The sequence below is a fragment of the Colossoma macropomum genome, unplaced genomic scaffold (assembly GCF_904425465.1).
Source record: "Colossoma macropomum unplaced genomic scaffold, Colossoma_macropomum, whole genome shotgun sequence".
Taxonomy (NCBI): Eukaryota; Metazoa; Chordata; class Actinopteri; order Characiformes; family Serrasalmidae; genus Colossoma; species Colossoma macropomum.
Window position 1 is genome coordinate 47692596 of NW_023494787.1, and position 21768 is coordinate 47714363.

General features: G+C 40.4%; 1 protein-coding gene across 3 annotated transcripts; it reads right to left on the minus strand.

Annotated features, from left to right (window-relative positions):
- Window positions 1–451: 451 nt before the first annotated feature.
- slc52a2 (solute carrier family 52 member 2) lies at window positions 452–21714 on the minus strand. 3 transcript variants are annotated; one of them, XM_036567621.1, is made up of 5 exons: window positions 17150–17243; window positions 10504–10647; window positions 7157–8009; window positions 5949–6072; window positions 452–2917 (listed from the first exon to the last, which is right to left on the minus strand). In XM_036567621.1, exons 2-5 carry the CDS (start codon window positions 10631–10633, stop codon window positions 2708–2710), a joined length of 1317 nt encoding a protein of 438 aa, XP_036423514.1. In that variant the 5' UTR covers window positions 10634–10647; window positions 17150–17243; the 3' UTR covers window positions 452–2707. The 3 variants fall into 3 exon arrangements, with proteins under 3 accessions (XP_036423514.1, XP_036423513.1, XP_036423512.1); XM_036567620.1 differs by lacking the exon at window positions 17150–17243 and adding an exon at window positions 21582–21714 and having other exon boundaries at window positions 454–2917; XM_036567619.1 differs by lacking the exons at window positions 452–2917; window positions 5949–6072; window positions 7157–8009; window positions 10504–10647 and adding exons at window positions 12702–15537; window positions 21582–21704 and having other exon boundaries at window positions 17150–17275.
- Window positions 21715–21768: the final 54 nt, after the last annotated feature.

The following is a 21768-nucleotide window of genomic DNA, read 5'->3' on the forward strand; positions in this document are numbered from 1 at the left end:
GGCTGAGCATATATTAACAGCATAGCGTCGATATCCCCAAAAAAAATGGAAAAAAAAAACAAACAAGTATCTCCAGCACACAAACGCAGCACATGTGATGGTACAGGGGTGCATTAGAGCACATGGCAAACATACCATATGACAAACATAACATATGAGCAACATATGCTGCCATCCAGACGACGTCTTTTTCAGGGAAAGCTTTGCTAATTTCAGAAAGACAATGACAAACAACATTCTGCATGTATTACAACAGCATGGCTCCACAGTAAAAGAGTGCATGTACTTAACTGGCCTGACTGTGTGTATATATATATATATATATATATATATATGGTTTTTTTTTGAGTAAGAATAGGAAAACATTTCACTTCCAAAACTACAGCAGTGTCTCCTCAGTTCCCAAACACTTACGAGTGCTGTTAAAAGAAGAGGTGATGAAACACAGTGGTAAACAGGCCCCGTCACAACGTTTTTGGAACGTGTTGCAGGCACCAAATTCAAAATGGGCATATATTTCTCAAAAAACAACATTTCTCAGTTTCAACATTTCAAAGTGTTTGTTAAATATAGGGTTTACACGATTTGCATATCGTTGCATTCGATTTTTATTTATATTTTGCACAGTGTCCCACCTTTTTTGGAAATGACGATGTATATAATGTGGAAGATGGTAAAACAGTACTTTCTTTGTGAATTACTTTGCCCTGCATGTACCTCACCTCCTCAGTTGTTTTAGGTCAAAACCTGCTCAAAACTCTCCTAAAAATGTCTTGGGCATCAGGCAGTGTATTCATAATCTAATAGCTTTAAGAGGCATTAAAGTTCATTACATTTTAGCTGAAAATTAATTGTCATAAATAAGTGCGATTAACAATTTAATTGTCTTTTCTTGTTTGCCAATTGCAACTATAAACTACAAAAATGATCTCAAGTGGCCAAACTGGCTGGTTGGCTTGCTTGCTAGCATGTTTACTTAGTAGCTAACGCTGGTTAATCAATACTATTGTGCACACACTCAGACAAATGTCTACAGTTACACAGAATTGTGTGTGGAGTCGAGCAAAGTAACATGTTCTTCACCAGAGTGAAACCACAAGCCAAAAAACACTCATTCTGCCAGCTTACATGCTAAAAATGTTAGAATTAGCTACAAACATTACTCAGCACTGCCCTTTAAATATGTTTATGCACCAAGCACATTTATTTATTTTCATAACCCTCATAATGTCTCAACGAAGGCATTTACTGCTTTCAATTTGCCTCAGTGCACCCCATTCAGCTTAATATTATAGTGAAATCTAATGACTGTGGAAAATGACTGCAGTCAGGTTAAACAACTGTGATCTTCTCTAATAATTGTGATTAGTTGATTATGTATTAATTGTGACAGGGCTACCTATCACCACCACTGTGAACAATTCTGACTTAGTTTCTCTAGAACAGTTCACATCAAATCACTGTTCATGAACGATTTACATCATAAAAGTTCAGAATTTTGTCGACATTACGTAGAAATATTGGAAAAAAAAATGCAGGATAGCCCTTTAACATACTTGGCAGACGTGTAATCAACACCATCTTTTGTCAAGAAGACCTGCTCTTTGTCCTGTGGGTAAAAAAGTTAAAGGGCAGAACGTCTGCTGATGTGGGCACACTCTTAAAAAAGATGGTTCTTCAAGGGTTCTTTAGTAAAAACAACTGTTCTATACAGAACCATGAAGACTCAAAGAACCATTTACATGCTTAAAGGGCTTTTTGCACCGCAAATGGGTTCTTCAGACTGCAGATTGCAGTGTGTTGTAGATGGTAGTTCTATATGGAACCTCTTCGAAAAGGGTTCTATATGGTAACAAAAAGGGTTCTGCTATTGTTACAATGTCAAGTCCGTAACAATAGAAAACTCTTTTTCGGTGCTATGCAGAACCATATACATGACATTCCCCATGAATCTGAAGAGCCAGTTCACATGCAAAGAACCCTTTAAGCATGTAAATCTTCAAGGGTTCTTTTATGAACACACATACAAGCATTTGCATGCTTAAAGGGTTCGTTGCATGAATGGTTCTTCAGACTGATGGAGAATATGTTGTATCTGATTCTACATAAAGCCTTTAGGAAAATGGTTCTATACAGCACCAAAAAGGTTTCTGCTACAGTTGCAAGTTCGCCTTTTTGGTGCTATATTGAACCATATACAACACATCCTCCATTTCACCATTTAAGAACCCTTTAAGCATGCAAATTTGTGTGTTGATGTCTATGTTCTACATAGAACCATTGTCTTTATCAGAGAACCCTTGAAGAACAATCTTTAAGAGTGTAGTTTTATTCCCCTGAGTACTAGTCAGTTTGGTGTCTGCATGACTTGGTTCAACTGCACTGTATTGTGGATAAATCAGCACTGCTTCTACAAAGTGCTGCTGTCAGCTGGTACATACTGGCACAAATCTGGGCACCCAGATCAGAAAAGATAGGAACTCACCCAGCACCAGGTAACTGGCACTGCAAATATCCTAACGCAGGCTATATTTATGGTAAAAGAAATTCCTACAGTGCTTACACTGTATTTATTTTCCAAAAAGCAATGCTTCTTCATAATTCCGAAGTGTAGAAGTTCCAACCAGCCTTCAGACGTCTTCCCCTGTGTAGCGCGACCCACCATAAAAAGGCACAAGATGAACGTGATGAAGCGCTCCCACTAGTCTTAGCTGCAGTTGTTGACGCAGTCCTTAGCCTGATGAAAGACATGGTAAACACTGACCAGCGGGAACATCGTAAGTGCTCCAACGAGAGAGCCCGCCTGGATGAAGACCCCACACCACAGCAGAGCAGTGTGACCTGCTTCATGCAGCAAAGTCCCCACCACCACCTTCAGATAGGAGAACAACCCCGTGAAGATGATCCAGGAGATCACCTGAGGGAAGAGATACATTCAGACTCAAAATATGAAACTGAGCCCAGGTCCTACATACTTCTTGTAGTCTGCTCTCTGAAGTCTGCTTATGATGTTTGTGTGGGTTTATGTAATAAAAGCAGTCGTACTTCATTTCGTCTCTGTTACTTTGCCTTTAAGACCAATGTATGTAAATGTGTTCTGCCCTGATTTTTGCCTTATTCAAAAAGCAGTTCGGGCTGAAACTCTCTGAGGGAAAGGGCGGGGCTAAGCTATTTTAATAATTTCCCAATAATATAACACAGTAGCGAACCGTGACTCTTAAACCTCGGCCCTCTGAAGTCCATCCTCCTGTCTTTTTGGATGAAGTGGTTGATGGCGGGATCATGCATCTGATCCTTTGCTTTAAATTAATCAACCATTGCTTCTCAAGCCAACAGCAAACAGTTCCAACAGTAGAGCTCTTGTTCCTTGGTTGATCTTGTCATCCAGGGGGAATCATGGTGTAATTGCTGGAGTTGAAACGCCTCTCAAAAGCCTTTTTTTGCACCAGATTAAGCTCTGGAGTAGGTCGTCCTTTGCTGATTAACTCCAAGTTTTCATTAATAGTTAATCTAGAAAACAGTATAGATAATAAATTCACAGCGACGTCTTCCTCACTAGCGGTAACGCTACTCTCAGCTTCCATCACGAACCAACAAGCTAGCTAGCTTTTTTCGCTAGCTTCGTCCCCAGAGCCCGCGTGTCACCCCAGTGGGCAGAACTTGTCATAAAGTTAGCGATAACAAAGCCCACCCATTTAGAGAGAAGACACGATTGGTCGATTTTACTGTCATTTGAAATTTGTCTCTCATTGATTCACTATTGCTTGGCCCTCTGTAAATTTATAGCTGGACCACCAGTCACTATCATTCTTTCCAGCTTCAGCAGATACAGCTAAATTCTGATAGGGGGAGATAAAGGGGCTTCTTTAATTTAACCTTTCACATTCCAGTACAAACTGAATAGGCAGGTTTGATGGACTTATTTGCTTAGATGTTGATTGTCAAAATACAATCAGATAAAACTAGAACTGCTCAATTTTAAAATAGTATTTTTAGAAGATCTTAGGCCCTCTCTGAGGGCATAGAGGGCCCTGACGGTTCCCCTCTGATGTAACAACCCCTAAAAAGGAAAAAAAAAACGCACTTAACTTCAAAATGTAATAAAACCCAATAATAACTCGCCCAAATAATGTAATATGATAATGTATATTGCATAACGTACTTAAAGGCTAATGTAATGAACCTTTTACCAATAGTGTAACACCTTGTTACATTTTCGGAAATGTATTATATTTATCATTGTTTCTCAAACTTGTTTTCAAAATGGATGATTTAATACTTTTAAGAGCAGCTACCAAAGGTCTTCTGCAGTGCTTTTGTGTAAGACTGTACAAAGGAAATAACCCTGGAATGAGGGGAGCATCGATGAGACAAAGTCTTAGAAGAGTTCATTCTTCTATTCTCAGAAAGAGCCTCCACTTTTAACTACATCATAAATATAATTTAGGTCATCTGAATGTTCATAAGACCGTATTATTTTGTCCAGACTAGGCAAGTTGAAGTTATAGTCAGAAACAAGTCTTACAAGAGGTCTTAAAAGCAGAGGCTCTTACTGAAAGAAGAATAAACTCTTCTTAAACTGACTAATTCCTGGCTGTGTTGATTCCTGCAGAGCACAGAAGCACTGTAGAAGACATCTGGTAACTGCTCTTAACATCCTTAGTATTACACCATCTCAGTATTACATCATCCATTTTGGAAAAAAAAAAATACTGAGCACAAATGGTCAACTTTAAATATAATACATTTGCAGTAATGTAATAAGGCATTATATATGATAAACCTGAAAATGTAATACAACAGCGTAATAAGTACAAGGTATTACATATTTAGTGAAAGGTTCATTACACTATCAGTTAAAACACTGTACTACATTATGGGGTGAGGTTATTACATTATTGGGTTTTATTACATTTTTGACCAAGTTAATTTTTTTTAATTCCATTTTAAGGATTATTACATTATTGGAGAATTATTACAATACAGAATTGTAAATTTTGCTGTTGTCGGGAGAAAACCTCGTATCTCCATTTTTGTTGTTTTTCAGTTTTTGACATAATTTGAAAATGCCTGTTGCTCTTTACGTTGTGTGTAAATTTCATGATGAATGGACTAAAAGAACTGACCCAAAATGACTTGGAAGAAAGTCTGGTTCCATTGACTTACATTAAAAGTAAAGTGTGTTTTTTCCTTCTCCTGTAAAGTTACCATTTTGGAGACACAAGGTTTTCTTCCGACAACAGTGATATGGTCAACCTAACAATGTAATAAATTCCCAATAATGTAATAAGGTGTTGCATTATTCAATAACACAAAGTGAAAGTCAGTTTTCTGTGATGCAGCCACTTCAAGTCTGCACCTTTAATTGCTGTGTGGTTTGTTTGCTGCAGGCAGATTTCACAATGTTTAGCGTCAATCCTGTACATCCTTTTTGGGATATGATGTCAGTTAGTTTACACCTTTAAATTCCCAATCAAATCATTCTATAACCACATTAATAGATTTTGGACAGTATACAGTACTGCAGTAGGGATGGACACATGGAATCAGCAGATTTCTGCCCCAAACGCGTGTTTGGCGATCGGCTACTTTATCATTTTGACTTTGGCTGATCTGTGTTGCAGTTATGATGTAATGAAGTGATGCATGTAATTACGCAAGACTCATTGTGCCACCTAAGCAGTTTCCTCTTATTTTTGATGTAGCAATTCATGTTATTTGAAATAGGCAGCTAAATTTTTCATTTAAGAATTTGGCTTATTAAAGAGCAAATAAATTACAATAAAAATTAGCCAAGAAAATCTGCCTTTGGTCAATTTTGCAGTAAAGAAATGAGAACTAAATACAAAAATACTGGAGAAGTTATGCTTCATAATAAAAACACAAGTAAAACCACAAAACTCCATGAGTCAGTCAAAGCTGCATAAAAACATTTTTTTTTTACTTACCACAACAACCACTCCCGCATGACTTCCCAGCAGGGGTGGGCAGGGACTGAGACCAGCCAGAGCCAAGAGATAGGCAGCAAAAACACATCCTCCGAGAGACATAATACCAAGACCAGCACTAGACCTGTGACAGGGCAGACGAGTCATTTAAAGCTTACTACAGTCAACATTTCAAAAATGCAATCAAACAGTTCCTGTTGTACAAAATAATTTGGAGACTGATTTGAAATAACACAAACAAAAGCACACACACACACTGAGCTGCCCATTTTTGCTATTCATTTAAAAAAAATCCCTGAAGATTCGGGTGGCTGGTACTCTAGTGGTAGGAGAGGTGAGCCATCAACCAGACTAGGTATACCTGGTTGCGCCCTTGGGGCACTTAAACCCCCCACTGCCCCAGGCAGCGCTGCTCTGCTGGCGACGCTATGCGGCTCCCAGATTGGGCACAGATAGGCAGCAAAACTATGAATTTATCTCATAGGACCAATAAAGTACATAACATATTTCTTTGAAAAACTGAAAGTGAATCTCCTGAGAAGAATGAAAGCTGTAATAAAGATAAAAAGAGGACAGAAATACTGAAAATGTGATATTATATTTATACATATTGTGTATATTGTTAAGGCTTTGATGATGGATAACTTGTACTTAATTCAGGCCCCCCAATACCACCCTCCCCCTACCACCTCAACATCAATGGCTCTGTGGCTTCCACTGTGGAGTTACTCAAGCTCCTGGCACCACCATTTCTAGAGACCTGAAGTGAGAGATCACATCACCTATAACCATCTAGCTTGGCTACTCCATCTCACAAGAACAAGCCAAACTCCAGCGCATAATCAGGACAGCCGAGTCCTTGTATGGTGTAACATCCTCACCAAAATAAAGCAATTCTGATTCGACCTGATTTGAAGCCCAAGTATGACTGAAGACTGACATCATGCAACTACCATGTCAGTGTCACGGCTGCGGTAAGTCTGGACCACTACCCAAATAACATCCAGTAGAAAGGGGCAATAAAACTGTGATCAATGGTGAATCAACAGATGAGCTACAGTCTCTGATTGTAAACACCTGCATAGTATGTATTTCTGATAAAATGGCCATCAAGTGTAGCTCCAAGGTAAGGGAACCTAACTGGCAGCTCAGTGTATGTGCTCTATTTGAAGAGAGACTGACATCCTCAAACTCTTCCGTGAACCCACCTTAGCAGAACGAACATGGCCACAAAGCACGCCAGAGGATTTGCAATGTTTCCCAAGACAACAGAGAGGTGAAAGGCCATGGTGCCGTAGGGCAGGCAAGAGAAGCTCTGCACAGATGGCAGCACTCCATTAGTCAGAGCGTTGGAGATTCCAAGCAGCAAAAGCAGGTAGATGTTGTTCAAAGTCCAGAACGACACGGCAGGGGTCTGTTTTTCCACGTCCACTTGTTCCTCAGACGATGGCGTCCCTCCGTTTTTTAATGGGTTTTCTTCTTCTTGATCTTTCTCCAGCTGTTGCTCTGGGGCCTGAGTGTCCTTCGCTACCGCAGGTGCCACAACTCTGTACATCAGAGCGAGGAAGGAGAGGGCCGAGACCGTCAGCATGACAAACAGGAACCAGAAGAAGTCCTGTGCAGGGAAGTTCTCTTTGAGACGGTGAGCCTGCGTGCCGTTTTCTGTCTCAACGCACTCCAGCTTCCCCACGCCCTGCCCCAGCGCCACGACACAGGGAAAGAGGGCACTGAGCCCCTGGCCCACAAAAAACGTGCGGATGTACTCTGGGGGGTAGCGGTACATGAAGGGCAAAAAGGTGACATTGGAGGTGCAGCATACAAATGATAGCACGAACGTCAGCAGCAGGAACGGCAGAGATCTTGACTCCCCGGCAACTGTGGTGACCCGGGACCAGAAGATGGCAAGAAAGGCTGAAGCAACCACTGCCAGCACTTGAATGCTGGGAATGACCACGCGTTCATTCAGACGTCCAGGAGCAAAGTGGTGGGTTAAGGTGACGGCCACCGGTCCCAGATTCCCAAAGGCAATGAGCACCGAGAGATAGGCTGGCAGATTCCATCCTACAAATAGAGTAAACAGAAGATTGCATCAGCTATAAATAAAGCCTTTCTCCTTGTTTCTACGCTCATTGTCCATTTTATCAGCTCCACTTACTATATAGGTGCACTTTGTAGTTCTACAGTTACAGACTGTAGCCCTTTTACCCTGTTCTTCAGTGGTCAGGACCCCTATGGACCCTCACAGAGCAGGTACTATTTGGGTGGTGGATCATTCTCAGCACTAAAGTGACACTGACGTGGTGGTGGTGTGTTAGTGTGTGTTGTGCTGGTCTGAGTGGATCAGACACAGCAGTGCTGCTGGAGTTTTTAAACACCTCAGTGTCACTGCTGGACTGAGAATAGTCCACCAACCAAAAATATCTAGCCAACAGCGTCCTGTGGGCAGCGTCCTGTGACCACTGATGAAGGACTAGAGGATGACCAACACAAACTGTGCAGCAGCAGATGAGCCATCGTCTCTGACTTTACATCTACAAGGTGGACCGACAAGGTAGGAGTGTCTAATAGAGTGGACAGTGAGTGGACAGAGATGTTTAAAAACTCCAGCAGCACTGCTGTGTCTGATCCACTCAGACCAGCGCAACACACACTAACACACCACCATCATGTCAGTGTTACTGCAGTGCTGAGAATGATCCACCACCCAAATAGTACCTGCTCTGTGAGGGTCCATAGGGTCCTGACCACTGAAGAACAGGGTAAAAGGGGGCTAACAAAGTATGCAGAGAAACAGATGGACTACAGTCTGTAACTGTAGAACTACAAAGTGCACCTATATAGTAAGTGGAGCTGATAAAATGGGCAACAAACAGAAACAAGGAGGTGGTCATAACATTATGCCTGATCAGAGCATGTTGGTCAATACAGAAAGGGAGCATTACTTGTGCAAAAGTCAGAGATCACCCTATATTTATTTACTTTCGAGTTAAATTGGCCTAAATATATTATTAATTCTTTACCTTTATTACAGCTTTTGTTTTTTTCAGGAGACTCACTTTCAGTTTCTCAAAGAAAACTGCAGACACACCTCCAAAGTTCAGTCTTAGAAATTGGTTATGCTTTCTGCCTGTTGTCCTTTTCTCAGTGAGGTTCTTCTTGACAGCTACACATCCTTTCAGACCCACAGCGCTGAGTCGTCTTCTCACAGTGGAAGGATGGATATGGATGTTTTCAGATCTGAAGCAGCTTGATTTTCTCCTCTCTCTCAAAGATGAAAGCTTTAAATGCTGTTTATCTGATGGGGGCAGTTTTGTTGTCTACCAGGTCTTGTATGATTGATAGGAGCCCCACTTTATTTGTAGCATTTAATATTTTTTTTTAACTGTTCACTGTTAGAAATAAAGGTGCTGTGCTGGTACATTTTTCGTTCATCAAGGTACAAACAATGTAAATCTTCCCTCAAAGGTTCAACAGTGGTTTTAAGGTCTGATTCTGAACCTTAAATAAGTTTTTCCAGGTGAAAAGTTCGTATTTGTACCTTTTCATAACCGAATGTTTTAAAACAGAACAGTAAAATAAAAGTCCTGGAGACGAGACGGGGTGTGTGGAGTCAGTACAGCTTAGAACATATCATTTCAGTGGATTATGGTTCAGTTATGTTCCCTGGCTAAAGGTACTGAGATGTACCCTTGAGGGTCCCACCCCAGTGATAAGAGGGGCACTGCCCCAGTGACAGTTTACTACCTTTATTTCTGAGAGTGTTGGAAACCTCTGTGTCTTTCCCATGTTTTTCTTTGACCTTCTCCTTCCTTACGGAAGTGGACTATTTCTTAGCAGAAATACCTCCTGATACAACAACATGCACTTAATGGCAATTTTGACTGAAAAATTAAAGATGAAGGGTTGTATCTGACTTTTGCACAGTGCTGCGTGCGCACACACACACACACACACACACACACACAAACGGGCCGACGTGGTGGTGGCGTGTTAGCATCTGTTGTGCTGGTACGAATGGATCAGACACAGCAGTGCTGCTGGAGTTTTTAACACTGTGTCCACTCACTGTCCACTATATTAGACACTCCTACCTTGTAGGTCCACTTTGTAAATGTAAAGTCATAGACGATAGCTCGTCTGCTGCTGCACAGTTTGTGTTGGTCATCCTCTAGTCCTTCATCAGTGGTCACAGGATGCTGCCCACAGGACGCTTGTGGTTGGATATTTTTGGTTGGTGGACTATTCTCTGTCCAGCAGCATACCACCACCACCACCACATCAGCGTCACTGCAGTGCTGAGAACGATCCACCACCCAAGTAACACCTGCTCCGTGGTGGTCCTGACCATTGATGAAAGGGGTAAAGGTGGGGTAACAAAGTATGCAGAAACAGATGGACTACAGTCTGTAACCGTACTGCACTAATATGGTAAGTGGAGCTGATAAAATGGGCAATAAATGTAGATAAAAGGTAGGTGTGCCTAATAAAGTGTTCAGTGAGTATGTGTGCATAATGTTTTTAAAATTATTAAAATGTTTACGCAGAGATAATTTACCTTCTGGCAAGATGTTCACAACCACAGGCAGTTCAACCCAGAGTGAGTTCACAGATATCCATGATCCCATTCCAAACAAGGCCACCAGAATGTGTGTTACAAAGGCACGATTCCACCATGCGTCCGCCATTTAGCTGCAGGCCTCTAACAAAAACAAAGCGTTCCTTTCCCATTACTGCCCAATGGCTATTAGTAGTACTGTGTTTATAAATGCATAAGTAATGACAATTTAGTATTTATGTTTATTTAATTTCATTATTTTTAAATAGGCCTGTCCAAATCACGACATTTAAATTTAATTGTATTGCTAATTTTACGTCACTATTAAAGTTTAAGCCTAAAGCAGTGAAATCAACTGATTAGCTGTCTTGCTTCCGAGCTATGTTTACTTTGGAGGGAACACAAGTTTGTACTGATATCAAGTAACTCGCTGCACTGTTTGTGTGCGCTCACTCAAGTGTTTATGTACACAAAATCAGGTGCAAGCATTCCAAGCTTACATTTTTCTGGAGTAAGTGAACATGTGAGGGAAAAATGCTCAGCAAGCAAACATGGTAGAGTTAGCTTTAGCTACTTAGCCAACAAAACACAAGCAAGAAACATTCCCCAAAACGTTATAGCCAGTTAAAAGTCAGAACCTTTGTTTGTTTCCAAAAAACGCTTAACGTTCCCCAGAGGAACATGTTTCCCACTTTCTCTAATTTATATTAATTCATTTAAAACTACTGATGAAAAAGCATCCATTCCATATTTTGCTTGTCGTGATACACTATGATTGGGAAAAGACTAGTGACTGTAGAAAACAACTGTGGTCAGTCTGAATAATTGTGAGGCAACTATGTGATCACTGATAAGCCTAATATTCACATGCTTTTCAAATTCAATGTTTAAACAAGGAAAGAACCTAGAAAACTGTTGCACTCTGTACTTTACAAATGCACTATGCACAACTTCTGTGTACAAATGTGTGAATGCTTTTGAAAATGGACGGCTGTGTATGTGGGCAGTGAAGAATTCAGGTGTGACCACATGATTGAAAATTTCTACTGTCAGCTACTGTTCAAATGAACATTTTTTGGCCAATACAGCCAGATTCTGGTAACTAAGTTACAACTACTTGACCCCTTACATGGTCAGGGCCTGCCGGGGGGCCTGAGGTTTTATTCCACACTTCTATAACTTAAGAATAGCTCAAACAGGCTGCACTGAAGTCTCTGTAGTCAATGAAAAATAAGCCTTAATATGCAATAAGCCAAAGATTTTAAAGGGTTAATTCAGACTTGACTGTTTGCAGAAAACCTCAATTTCTCCTCTATACTTATTGAGTTTATCAAGAATTGATCTCCACCTGTGTAAAATTAAAGGAGTAAATTAATGTCATATATCCAATATATGTTCAAATACAATGAAGGCTTTTATATGTACATATACATGTATGCAAAGGTTTAAAAGACATTTTTTTAATTTTCTAAGTTAATAGTAAGTACGTCATAAAGAACACACTTCCGTTCAATAAAAAGTGCAATTACTGTTTATAAGAAACCAAACAAATAATACAATATGGTCTGTTCAAAAGTTATAGGATGTGTTAACTTTTTTTCCCCCACTTAAAAAATCAACAAAACATGTAATTTGACTAGGGGCGTCGAAATTTGTTTAAAATATTATATATATATACACATTCTTTGTTTGGACAAAAAAAGAAAAATTGTTCAGTGCCAAATTTGATCAGCAGCATCTGATTTAATTTAATTTATTGATTGATTAGAAATTGGATGGTAACTGTAAACACTGGATTTCCTTAATGAGAACTCTCTTCAAATTACAATTGATTGTTTACTGCCCAGATAAACAGCTTTACATATTTTCTCACAAGCACAAGACGTATGTAGAGTACTGTATGTAAATAACTCATTCTGGCCTAATCCACAGCTTACAAATTGATTTCACAGTGCAGTTGTGATATAAGCTCACAGAATAATAATGTAGTACATTAATACAATATTGATATGTACTGAATAATAAGCACTGAACAACATTGTTTAGATGTCTTTTTTTTATTTAAAAGCAGCTTTAACAGCAATAAGCACATAGAAAAATAATGCCTCTGAGCAAAACATTATGGTGTATGTTTACTTTAAGACTGTAAAAAAGTAGAGACTGTAAGACTGTAAAAAAGACTGGGAGGAGAGAAAAAAGTTGGCTATGACGGTAAAATAACAACATTGGTTTTGATGTTAATTTACCACCCTACCATTTCCTTTCCATTTAGCTATGAAATGGGTGCAAACTCATCGAAAAACTTCTCCCTATAACTCTGCAAGACAACTTGTCTGCCTCTGTTCCCCACATCGATGTTCAAAGGCTGGGACGGTTGATTCGTTGGGTCCTCTTGTGGTTCCGACACGTCCGGTGCAACGTCACTACTTTGATTTCCATCACCCCCAACATGGACAACAACATTCGTAGTTGGTGCGGAGGCGAGGCTTGCTGCACTTTTCTCACTCGGCAAGATGGCTTTCAGTTTGGAGACCATGTCTCCCAAAGAGAAGCCTATGTGCTCTGGCTTTTTCTCTTTGGATCCAGCCATAAACTTCTGGTAGGTTAACTCGCATCGGATGGCCGCTCGCTTTTGAGCGTGGTGCGCTCCTTCCATTTGCGTGAGCAGTCTATCAACATCTTGAACCGTTTTACAGGGGCCACCATTTTTAGCCACTGCGGCAACAATCATTTTCTTATAAAACTGGTCTTGCCTTTGAACTTTCTGCCTCTGGTCAATCAACTGTAACCTCTTCTTCTTTATTCTCTCAAGAGGTCGCAGATTCGCTCTTTCAAACATGACGTACGGCTTTGATGTCCTACGCTTCATGAAAGGTCCGGAAGGAACTTCAGGTGAAGTAGTCTTCCCCTGGGGTGAAGCAACGGGTAGCCTCGCAGAGTCCTCTGGTGTGCTTCCCTCTGTCTGGACATGAACTTTGTCTGGTCTCTTTTTGTTGTAGGAGTAGGTATGACCGAAGGGGTACTCACCCATCAGCTGGGAAAACGTGCAATCTGATAACTGTTCTACAAGCTCTGGAGAAGGTTCTTTGCAGTATTTGCCTCCAGGTAAGAAATCTTTGAGATCTTCCTCCATCACGGCTGCAAGGATCTGTGTCATCCGTTGCAAACACACCTTCAATAGTGTCCCAAACTGGTTGTCTGCATTTGCTTGGCAGAATCCAAAAACCCCTGAAAAATTCTTCTCTTGCATCGGAACTTGGAGGAACACATTGATCAGAGGCTCAGGCCGAAGCAAAGCCGAGACATCTTGGGACCACTCCAGGAGCTTCTCATAAAGGCAGAAGATGTACTTACTGAACAGCGAGTACTGCGCATCACTCTTCAGAAGCTGCCAGAAGGGACCCAACACTTTACAGTACACAACAGCCACCACACAGGCTAGAGTTTGTATAGCCTCATCACTTGCATCATCACTGACACTATCGAGAAGGATATTTGAATCATCATTCAGTTGCTGCAGGTCAGAAACAAACAGAGCAACATCCTTGTAATGGTGAACAAGTCCAGCTGCTGCTTCAAAATAGTTCATGAACCTATTTGACCGATTCATCGGTAACGTGGAAGGATTATTCCTCTCGATGCAAAAGGCAAGCCAGTGCCTTCGGTAACTGCTGCTGGTTTCTTCTCTTGGACACAAGATCTCACAAGCCATGTGGATGTAACGGGTGACTGCACTCTCGTCGAAGTTCACAAAACTTCGAAATCTTGGGTTGTTGTCCCGTCCAAGCTTGTCCCCTGTATTGTTCACAATCTCCCTTTCATATGACATTATCTGCTTCTCAACTGCATCAACAACATCAAAAAGGAAATGAGTGGTGCACTGAAGAAAGCTGAGAGGTGGCAATACAGGTTGATCCTCTTCAGCCACGGCATGGACCGTGACCTTCTCATTCAGGGACTTCATTTTAAGGTCTTCTCTAAGCATGAGAGAAAACTGATTCTTGAGGAGATCCATAGAAACCTTTTTAGCGGTTTCATTCTTTCCTCCGTACAGTTCCGTAAGCTTTTGCAAAGACATGAAAGATGTATCAAGTAGAGTAACACAATCACCTGTGTCAGATGGAGGGTTTTCTTCCAAGTCTAGCGGTTGGACCTGCGCAGGGTCACTCCTAATACTTTCAGGATCATATTCCTCCTTGACATCTATCAGGTGGGGTGCCTGGTAGGAGTCCTTGCTTCTTCCATACCCAGATGAAGCATTATCCTCTGAGATATCAAAGGGTTCGTTTTCCTCCTTGATCTTAAGCGTCTGGAAATTAGACTCTTCTTGGGTTAATCTAAGCTGTTTCCTTTTCCAAAGACCTTTGACTACTGCTGCCCTCCTGTACTCCAAGTCATCAAGATCAGAAACAAGTTCAAACGGACTGTGAAGAAATTCGTCAAACAATCCACTGCTCCTGTTCCTGCTCCTCTGACTGTTTCGGTACTGTATCCTAAACTTTTTTAGACTGGCCTGAAGGAGCTTGTTGGCTTTCTGGATCTTACCATCGCTACAGAATGTGGGATCAAAGTTACGAAGCCATGACACCAAGACAACTGGGTCAATTTTTTCTCTTGCAATAAAGCTGGTCAACTCCAATATCAGACCATTAGTAACATCCGTTAGCTCTGCACGGTCAGAAAAATCAGACATTTCCAGCAAATCTCTTCGTCCAATGCCAATGCTGTCACATATAGGGCCAACAAACTCAAAATTAACATCTGACTCAAGGAAGCTTTTCCTGGCATCTCCTGTTAAGCTCAGAGCCGTTTCAGTGTTCCTCTCAATCAAACAACGAAAATCTGCAGACTCATTCTTGGGAAAAATTTTCTGAAGCCATTTTAATATATTGACCCATGGAACATCGTTCTCCTCTCTCATCAGTCCAACTTGCACCAAGAACCGGTTTGTGCAGGGCTTTTCTTCTGGACCCAATAAGTCACCAGTCTGAGGTCCAAGGAAGTCATCAACAAGCTTGAAATAGAAGTCATCCTCTGCAAAAAAGTGAATATATAAAAGCACATAAGGGAACGCTTGACACTACTGTTACCAAACTTTATTCAAATATACTGGGAAAAAAGCAAGTTTCATCATAAAAATGAAAATAAAAACACACACATATACTTGGCATTTTTTAGGATGTCATTGGAAATTAAGGTGCATCATGTAAAAAAAAAAACACTGGCCTTAAACAATTAGGGTGAGAAGAATGACCAGTTCTTAGATACATCAGAATTCTCTCTTGAAAGATTATAAATCGGTTCACAAACATCATAATCAAGTTTTTATACTGTTTCCTCCGCGGTAAAAATTGGTAACATTTTATTCTGAGTGGTCCTTTGTAGATGATTAATAAACTCTTAACAGATTATCAGTGACACATCAACAGCATATCAGTGAAGTTGCAGTAGTGAAGCGTCTGAATACACTGAAGTAAATATCTTGTTGTTGTTCTGTTGATACATTACTTACATTAAGTAGATGTATTGTTAATATGTTACTTTCATTATGCAAAACCTAACTTTACCCAACCTTACCCAAAACCTAACCCTCACCCTGGGCCTAATCCTAACCCTAACCTTAACCTCAACCCAAATCCTAAACCTAACCCTAACCCTCACCCTGGCCCTAATCCCAATCTTAACCTCAACCCAAAACCTAATCCTGACCCTAACCCTGGCCCTAATCCTAACCCTACCTTAACCTCAAACCAAAACCTAACCCAAACCCTGACCCTAACCCTAACCTTAACCTCAACCCAAAACCTAATCCTAACCCTCATATGTTTTTGACATGTTACTGAGAGTCCGTTGAGTGTTTTTTCAAAAAAGGACCGCTCAAAATAAAGTGTCACCAAAAAACCTAATAATAACTGTATAGACTGTATAAATTAGGATACGTTAACACAGCCCTGCTTAGAGGATGAAAAAATGTTGGATCTCATTAATGCAGTTAGCAGTCACAAATTGGTCACAATGTTCATGTATATGAAGCAAAAGATTAAAAAAAAAAAGTCATAGTAAAAATGATGTAAGAGCACAAAACATAGCAAAGCATTTAGCTTTATTTAATAACCACAACTTGCTAACAGGCTAATCCAGTCATATCCAGAGTAAGGTTTACAGGTTTACTGAAGGATTTACTGTAGCGTAAGCAAAAACTGCTAGGACCAGTATTAAAACCAGTCATGATACCTTGGCTATATGACTGAATGTTTCATTTACAAAAGCAATACTAAATGTGAAAAAATATATTTTTTTTATTAAAATACTTAATCAGTACCCAAAATTTCTAAAAAATAAACACTTTGAGCTATACTACAATACATGACAAAAAACAGTAAAACAACGTTTCCTTTCCTTTTTTATTTTAACTTATTAGATGACAAAACAGGCCTACAGACTGACGAAGTGTGCAGTGTTCAGGCTACATTAAAATTTAACTAACAGTACATGTTCATGACAAATGCAGGAGAAAAATCTCAGCACCCTGAAGCAAAATCAAATCGAACTGTGAGAGGTCTAGAGATTCTAACCCCTAAAATACATACTGAGTTCTTTTAAAACCAACTGAACTGCATTAAAAATAAATTAAAACTTTACTTACTTAATTCAGTTGTGAGACTCATGGCAGTAGGACCACTGAAAGCGGAGTCTTGCAGGTCCTCCATAACGCCACGAAGACGTGCGGTGGCTTGGGTAGTAGGTTTTTAAACATCCAGAGGAGCACAAGCTTCCAAATAAAGGTCAGATAAATGTTTTAGTACTAACGGTCACAGAATCGTTGTCCACTTTCTGCTCATTCTGAGAACGTACAGTGGCCGGTTCTAAGGCTGGAGTGGGGTGTCCTTTGTGCCCAATGTTTAAGTATAGGTGTTATGAAAATTCAACACCAGATAAAAAAAAATCCAATTCCCCACCCAGCTGAGAAGCGGCCCTGCAAGACATAATGGTACCATCATTAAAGAACTGGCTCACCAAAAAATGCACACAAAATTTTCCCCTTATTACAAATGTAGTTAATCAGAAAAGACAAGTTTGGTGTCTGTAGTTTGTGTTTCTTTAGGTTGTGTTTCTTTAGTTTTACACCGGCGCTATGAGGCTAAAGTAATAGACATCACCCAAAACCACGTGACTATATTAGCCTTCAATCCACTGGAAAACTAAAAAGCAAATTTCAGACACCAGACGTGCCCTGGCTGTTCACATTCGGGATACGGGAAAAATTACGTAAACTGGTAGGGATGCACAATATATCCATGGGCGATGAATTACATCAGGCTAATAATAATTTCATTTTTCTATTTATCTGACAATAAATAGAAAAACGCAATTATTATCGGCCCGATATTGCAATTATGGCTGATAATTACAAGCAATAGTTGTCATCCTACTTTCGGCCTGTGTACGCACTGAAATTGTGTAGTAGCATGTGTAAGACGACAGTGGTGCAACTTTCCATTCTTCTAGATCCCACAGCGCCCTCTGCTGGCTGAAGTGAGTTTCCCTGTCACCGCCACCCGTAGTGAAACCTACAGGGTGATTCAAAAAGATTCATCTCATTTCAAAGCTCCATATTTTTACAACCGTGTGGCGCCGAGGAACCAATCACAATCCAATTGAAAGAGGGGGTCATAGAGTTTCTGACTGTCAGTGGAAGACGGATCCCTTCAGTCTGAGAGGAGATGAGACCCCTGAGCAGAAAGCGTTCTGCGTTCTCCACTTCAATAAGAGTGAATCCGTCATAACTGTGCAGTGTGATTTTCGTGAGCAGTGAACCTCCAACAGCTCAGAGCGTTCGGCGTTGGTTCCACATCACTGGATGATCTCCGAAATCGCACTGAAAGAGCCGTGAGTGCAGCGACACCCGACATGCTCAATCCAGCATGGGATGAGTTTGACTATGGTGTTGATGTTGTCTGTACAGCTGGAGGAGGTTCATACTGAGACCTTGTACAATTACATAATAAACTTTATGCTCATTTTACAGTTTACTGCACTGATCTGTCACGATTTACAAGTGAAATAAATCATTTTGAATTTGGATGAATCTTTTTGAATCACCCTGTATTTTGGTGAATTCTGACAGAAAAACAACTTTCATCGTTAACTATATTTTGGTTAGTTACTTTTTTAATCAATATATTTAAATAGGAATTCTATTGTTTTTTTTTCCAAAATTTCTGCATCATTCAGTTGTTGAGATGTAAACAATCACTGAACGTGGTTTGATGTGACGGACCTTCTTGTCGAGAAACGTACCGACTCAGATTTCTTTACAGCAGTGGTGATGGGAACCAGGGGACGCAATGACTACAATGCAAATATAGCCTTTTTTATTTTTCCCAATATTCCCCCCCAATTTGGTCACATCTAATTCCACTCACTAGTTAGGGCTCCCCAGTCACACGATACCACCAGCGCTGGGAGGGCGAAAGCTAGCACAGGCTTCCTCGAGACCTGTGAAGCTCCACCGCACCTTTTTCGAACTGCCGCTAATGCAACGTCATTGGACAGCTGAACGAGCTCGGAGGAAAGCGCCAACCAGATGGGGGGGGGGGCAGGGGGCCATCCTACCCACCCAGAGAGCGAGGCCAAATGTGCTCTCTTGGACTCCCAGCTATGGATGGCTGTAGATACACAGCCACTTTATTTACTCTCCAAAACCACCAGTGGGGGGAGGAAGACGGATCCGCGACACACGACCGTGGATGTTTGTGTCACGGTTTCGGTCTCCATTCCAGAAACGTTACACTCTTACATATCAGATAACTCTATTAGCCTAATATCTCTCTGTGTTCACGTTCACCTCAGCAATGCTGAGTGACTGAGGACGCTCTCAGCTTCACCTTCAACGTCAAAACATAAGCCAAAAAGAGCCAGGGACCATTTTCTTTTGCGTAAACTTTTTGGTAACACTTTATTTGGATGGTCCACTGTAGACGCTTTGTAAATGCTCAGTATATTTTTAAGTAACATTCGACTAAATGTCCATTAAATGCAACTGAACTTTAAGTTCAGTGTGAAAGAGTTTATTAAATCTATCCCTAACCTTAAGCTTAACCTCAAGGCAAAACCTACACCTACTCCTAACCCCAACCCTAACCATAATGTTGTTGATAATCAACTGAACATCACCAGAGAGTCTCTTAATGATTTAAGTCTGTAGAGCATCTACAGAGGACCATCCAAATAAAGTGTGACCAGCTTTTTTTGTTTTGTTACTCATTTTTGCCATTTTTCACTAAACTATCTTCAGTCCTTCAATACATGGAGCGCCATGTGAAGACGTAGCCACAGGGAGATCCTTTAGCTACGTGGGTATGACATGATATGATTTTATTTTTGACAGCCTTAAAGCTGATCTTGAACACTGTTGTAGATGTTGTAGTTAATAACACATCCCTGTTGTTCATTTTAAGGATTCGTTATATTTATGCACAAACATGAAGGCTCTTTAGATCAGCATCTCTGCATGTAAATATCTATGTAAAGGTAATATCAACAATTTTAAAAAGTATTTGAATTGAAATAAATGCAATTATCAGTTTACGAGACAAATTCCATATCAGTGCATCTCGATTTTTGGAGAACCATTTTTTTAATAACTGAGATGTTTGTATTCTACAGGTTAGCCTAATGTATACACACTCATGCAATTTTATTATTATTGTTAGTGGAAGTAGTAATAGTAGCAATGGATTTTCAGTAGGGGAGAAAGACAGCATGCAACAGCACACCAGCATGCAACTGCACAAAGTTTGGGACTTAAACGAGGCCCATATCAAATGAGGAACCCTGGGCAGATCCTCATTTACTGAACACGAGAATCAGTGCTACAGTCCACAGCTACAGTGCTAAAGGTCAGCAGCTTCGCCACACATGTCGCAATCCCAAAGATAAACATGTAACAGCTGCAATTATTATTATGACTATTATTACACTGCTGTTTTACAGTCTAATGCAGATTTAATAATCATATTGATCTGGTTTCTCAGCTCAGTATTACTAATGGTACGTTCTGAACTGAGTTAGGAACCTACTTTGTTATTTTTAATCCACGACTGAGTCTATTTTAGCTATTTCAGTGGATTCTTGCATCAAATAAAAACTTCGTTGCAACTTTATTGCTTCATTATTGCATAACTAAATATTTAAACCTTTGAGATGTAAACAAAGCCATCCAGAGTGATTTGGTGTGAAACGTACGAGTCAGGACTGTTCACAGTGGTGGTGATAGGAACCAGACGTCCACCTCTAAAAGCTCCCTTAAAGAAAGATTTTATAGGAAGTTGTTATGAATGTGCGAGATTTTAATTATAGTTATGAAATGAGATTTGGGCTTAAAATCTATTCAGGGTGTGTGTGTATATATATATATATATATATATATATATATATATATATATATATATATATATATGAGACACTGTTTCAAAAATCACCAACCATTCAAATTAATATCTTTCCGTGAGGGAGCTTTTAGAGGTGGACGTCTGGTTCCTATCACCACCACTGTAAACAGTTCTGACTCAGTATATTTCTCTAGAACAGAGCATTTCACACCAAACCACTCTGAATGACTCTGTTTACATCCTAACTAAATTTGGTGGACTTCCCCGCTTAAGGTGGACCGGAAAAAAATCCAATTGGAAGCTAACCTAAGCTAAAATTAGCTGGGTAATGTAGCTGGCTGAGTGAATTGAGCACTTCATGTCACTTGAAACTAAAAGAAAAACAGCCTTTTAGTAGGATTTGCTTGAAAGGTTGCGATTCTAACCAACCTGCAAACACAGCTAACTTAGCTACCTAGCTGCATGCCTAACGTTACCAAACAAAACACGAGGCTTCCCGTTCCATCTTAAATTGTGCAACCATTTAAGGTGGAACGGGGAAAACTCGAACAAGGAGCTGGTGAATAAGCTAACCTAGCTAACTTCTTCTTCGTACCCCGGAGGCACAGAGTTTGTGGTAAACGCAGTCTATTCAATAACTTTAGCGCATATTAGAAGATAAACGCTGCTGTGATTCAGACTCACCTACACAGGGTGGTTTTAAGGAGGTGACTGTGTTGGCGGTGTTTCCTTTCCTCTCGAATCATGCAGCGAGAGAAACACTCGAGAGGAACGAGGAGGATCTGAACAGGAATTCGGGTTGAGTCTCAAACTGCTCCCTGCTCCCTACTCCCTACGTAGTGCACTACGTAGGTCCAAAACCATAATACCT

Bases quoted from the DNA above. Each gene is read 5' to 3' on its own strand.
- slc52a2 (XM_036567619.1), bottom strand. From the start codon at position 17,213: ATGGAGGACCTGCAAGACTCCGCTTTCAGTGGTCCTACTGCCATGAGT. The intron at 15,538-17,149 runs GTAAGTAAAGTT...ACTTTTTTGCAG, and splicing joins GAGTCTCACAACTGAATTAA to AGGATGACTTCTATTTCAAG.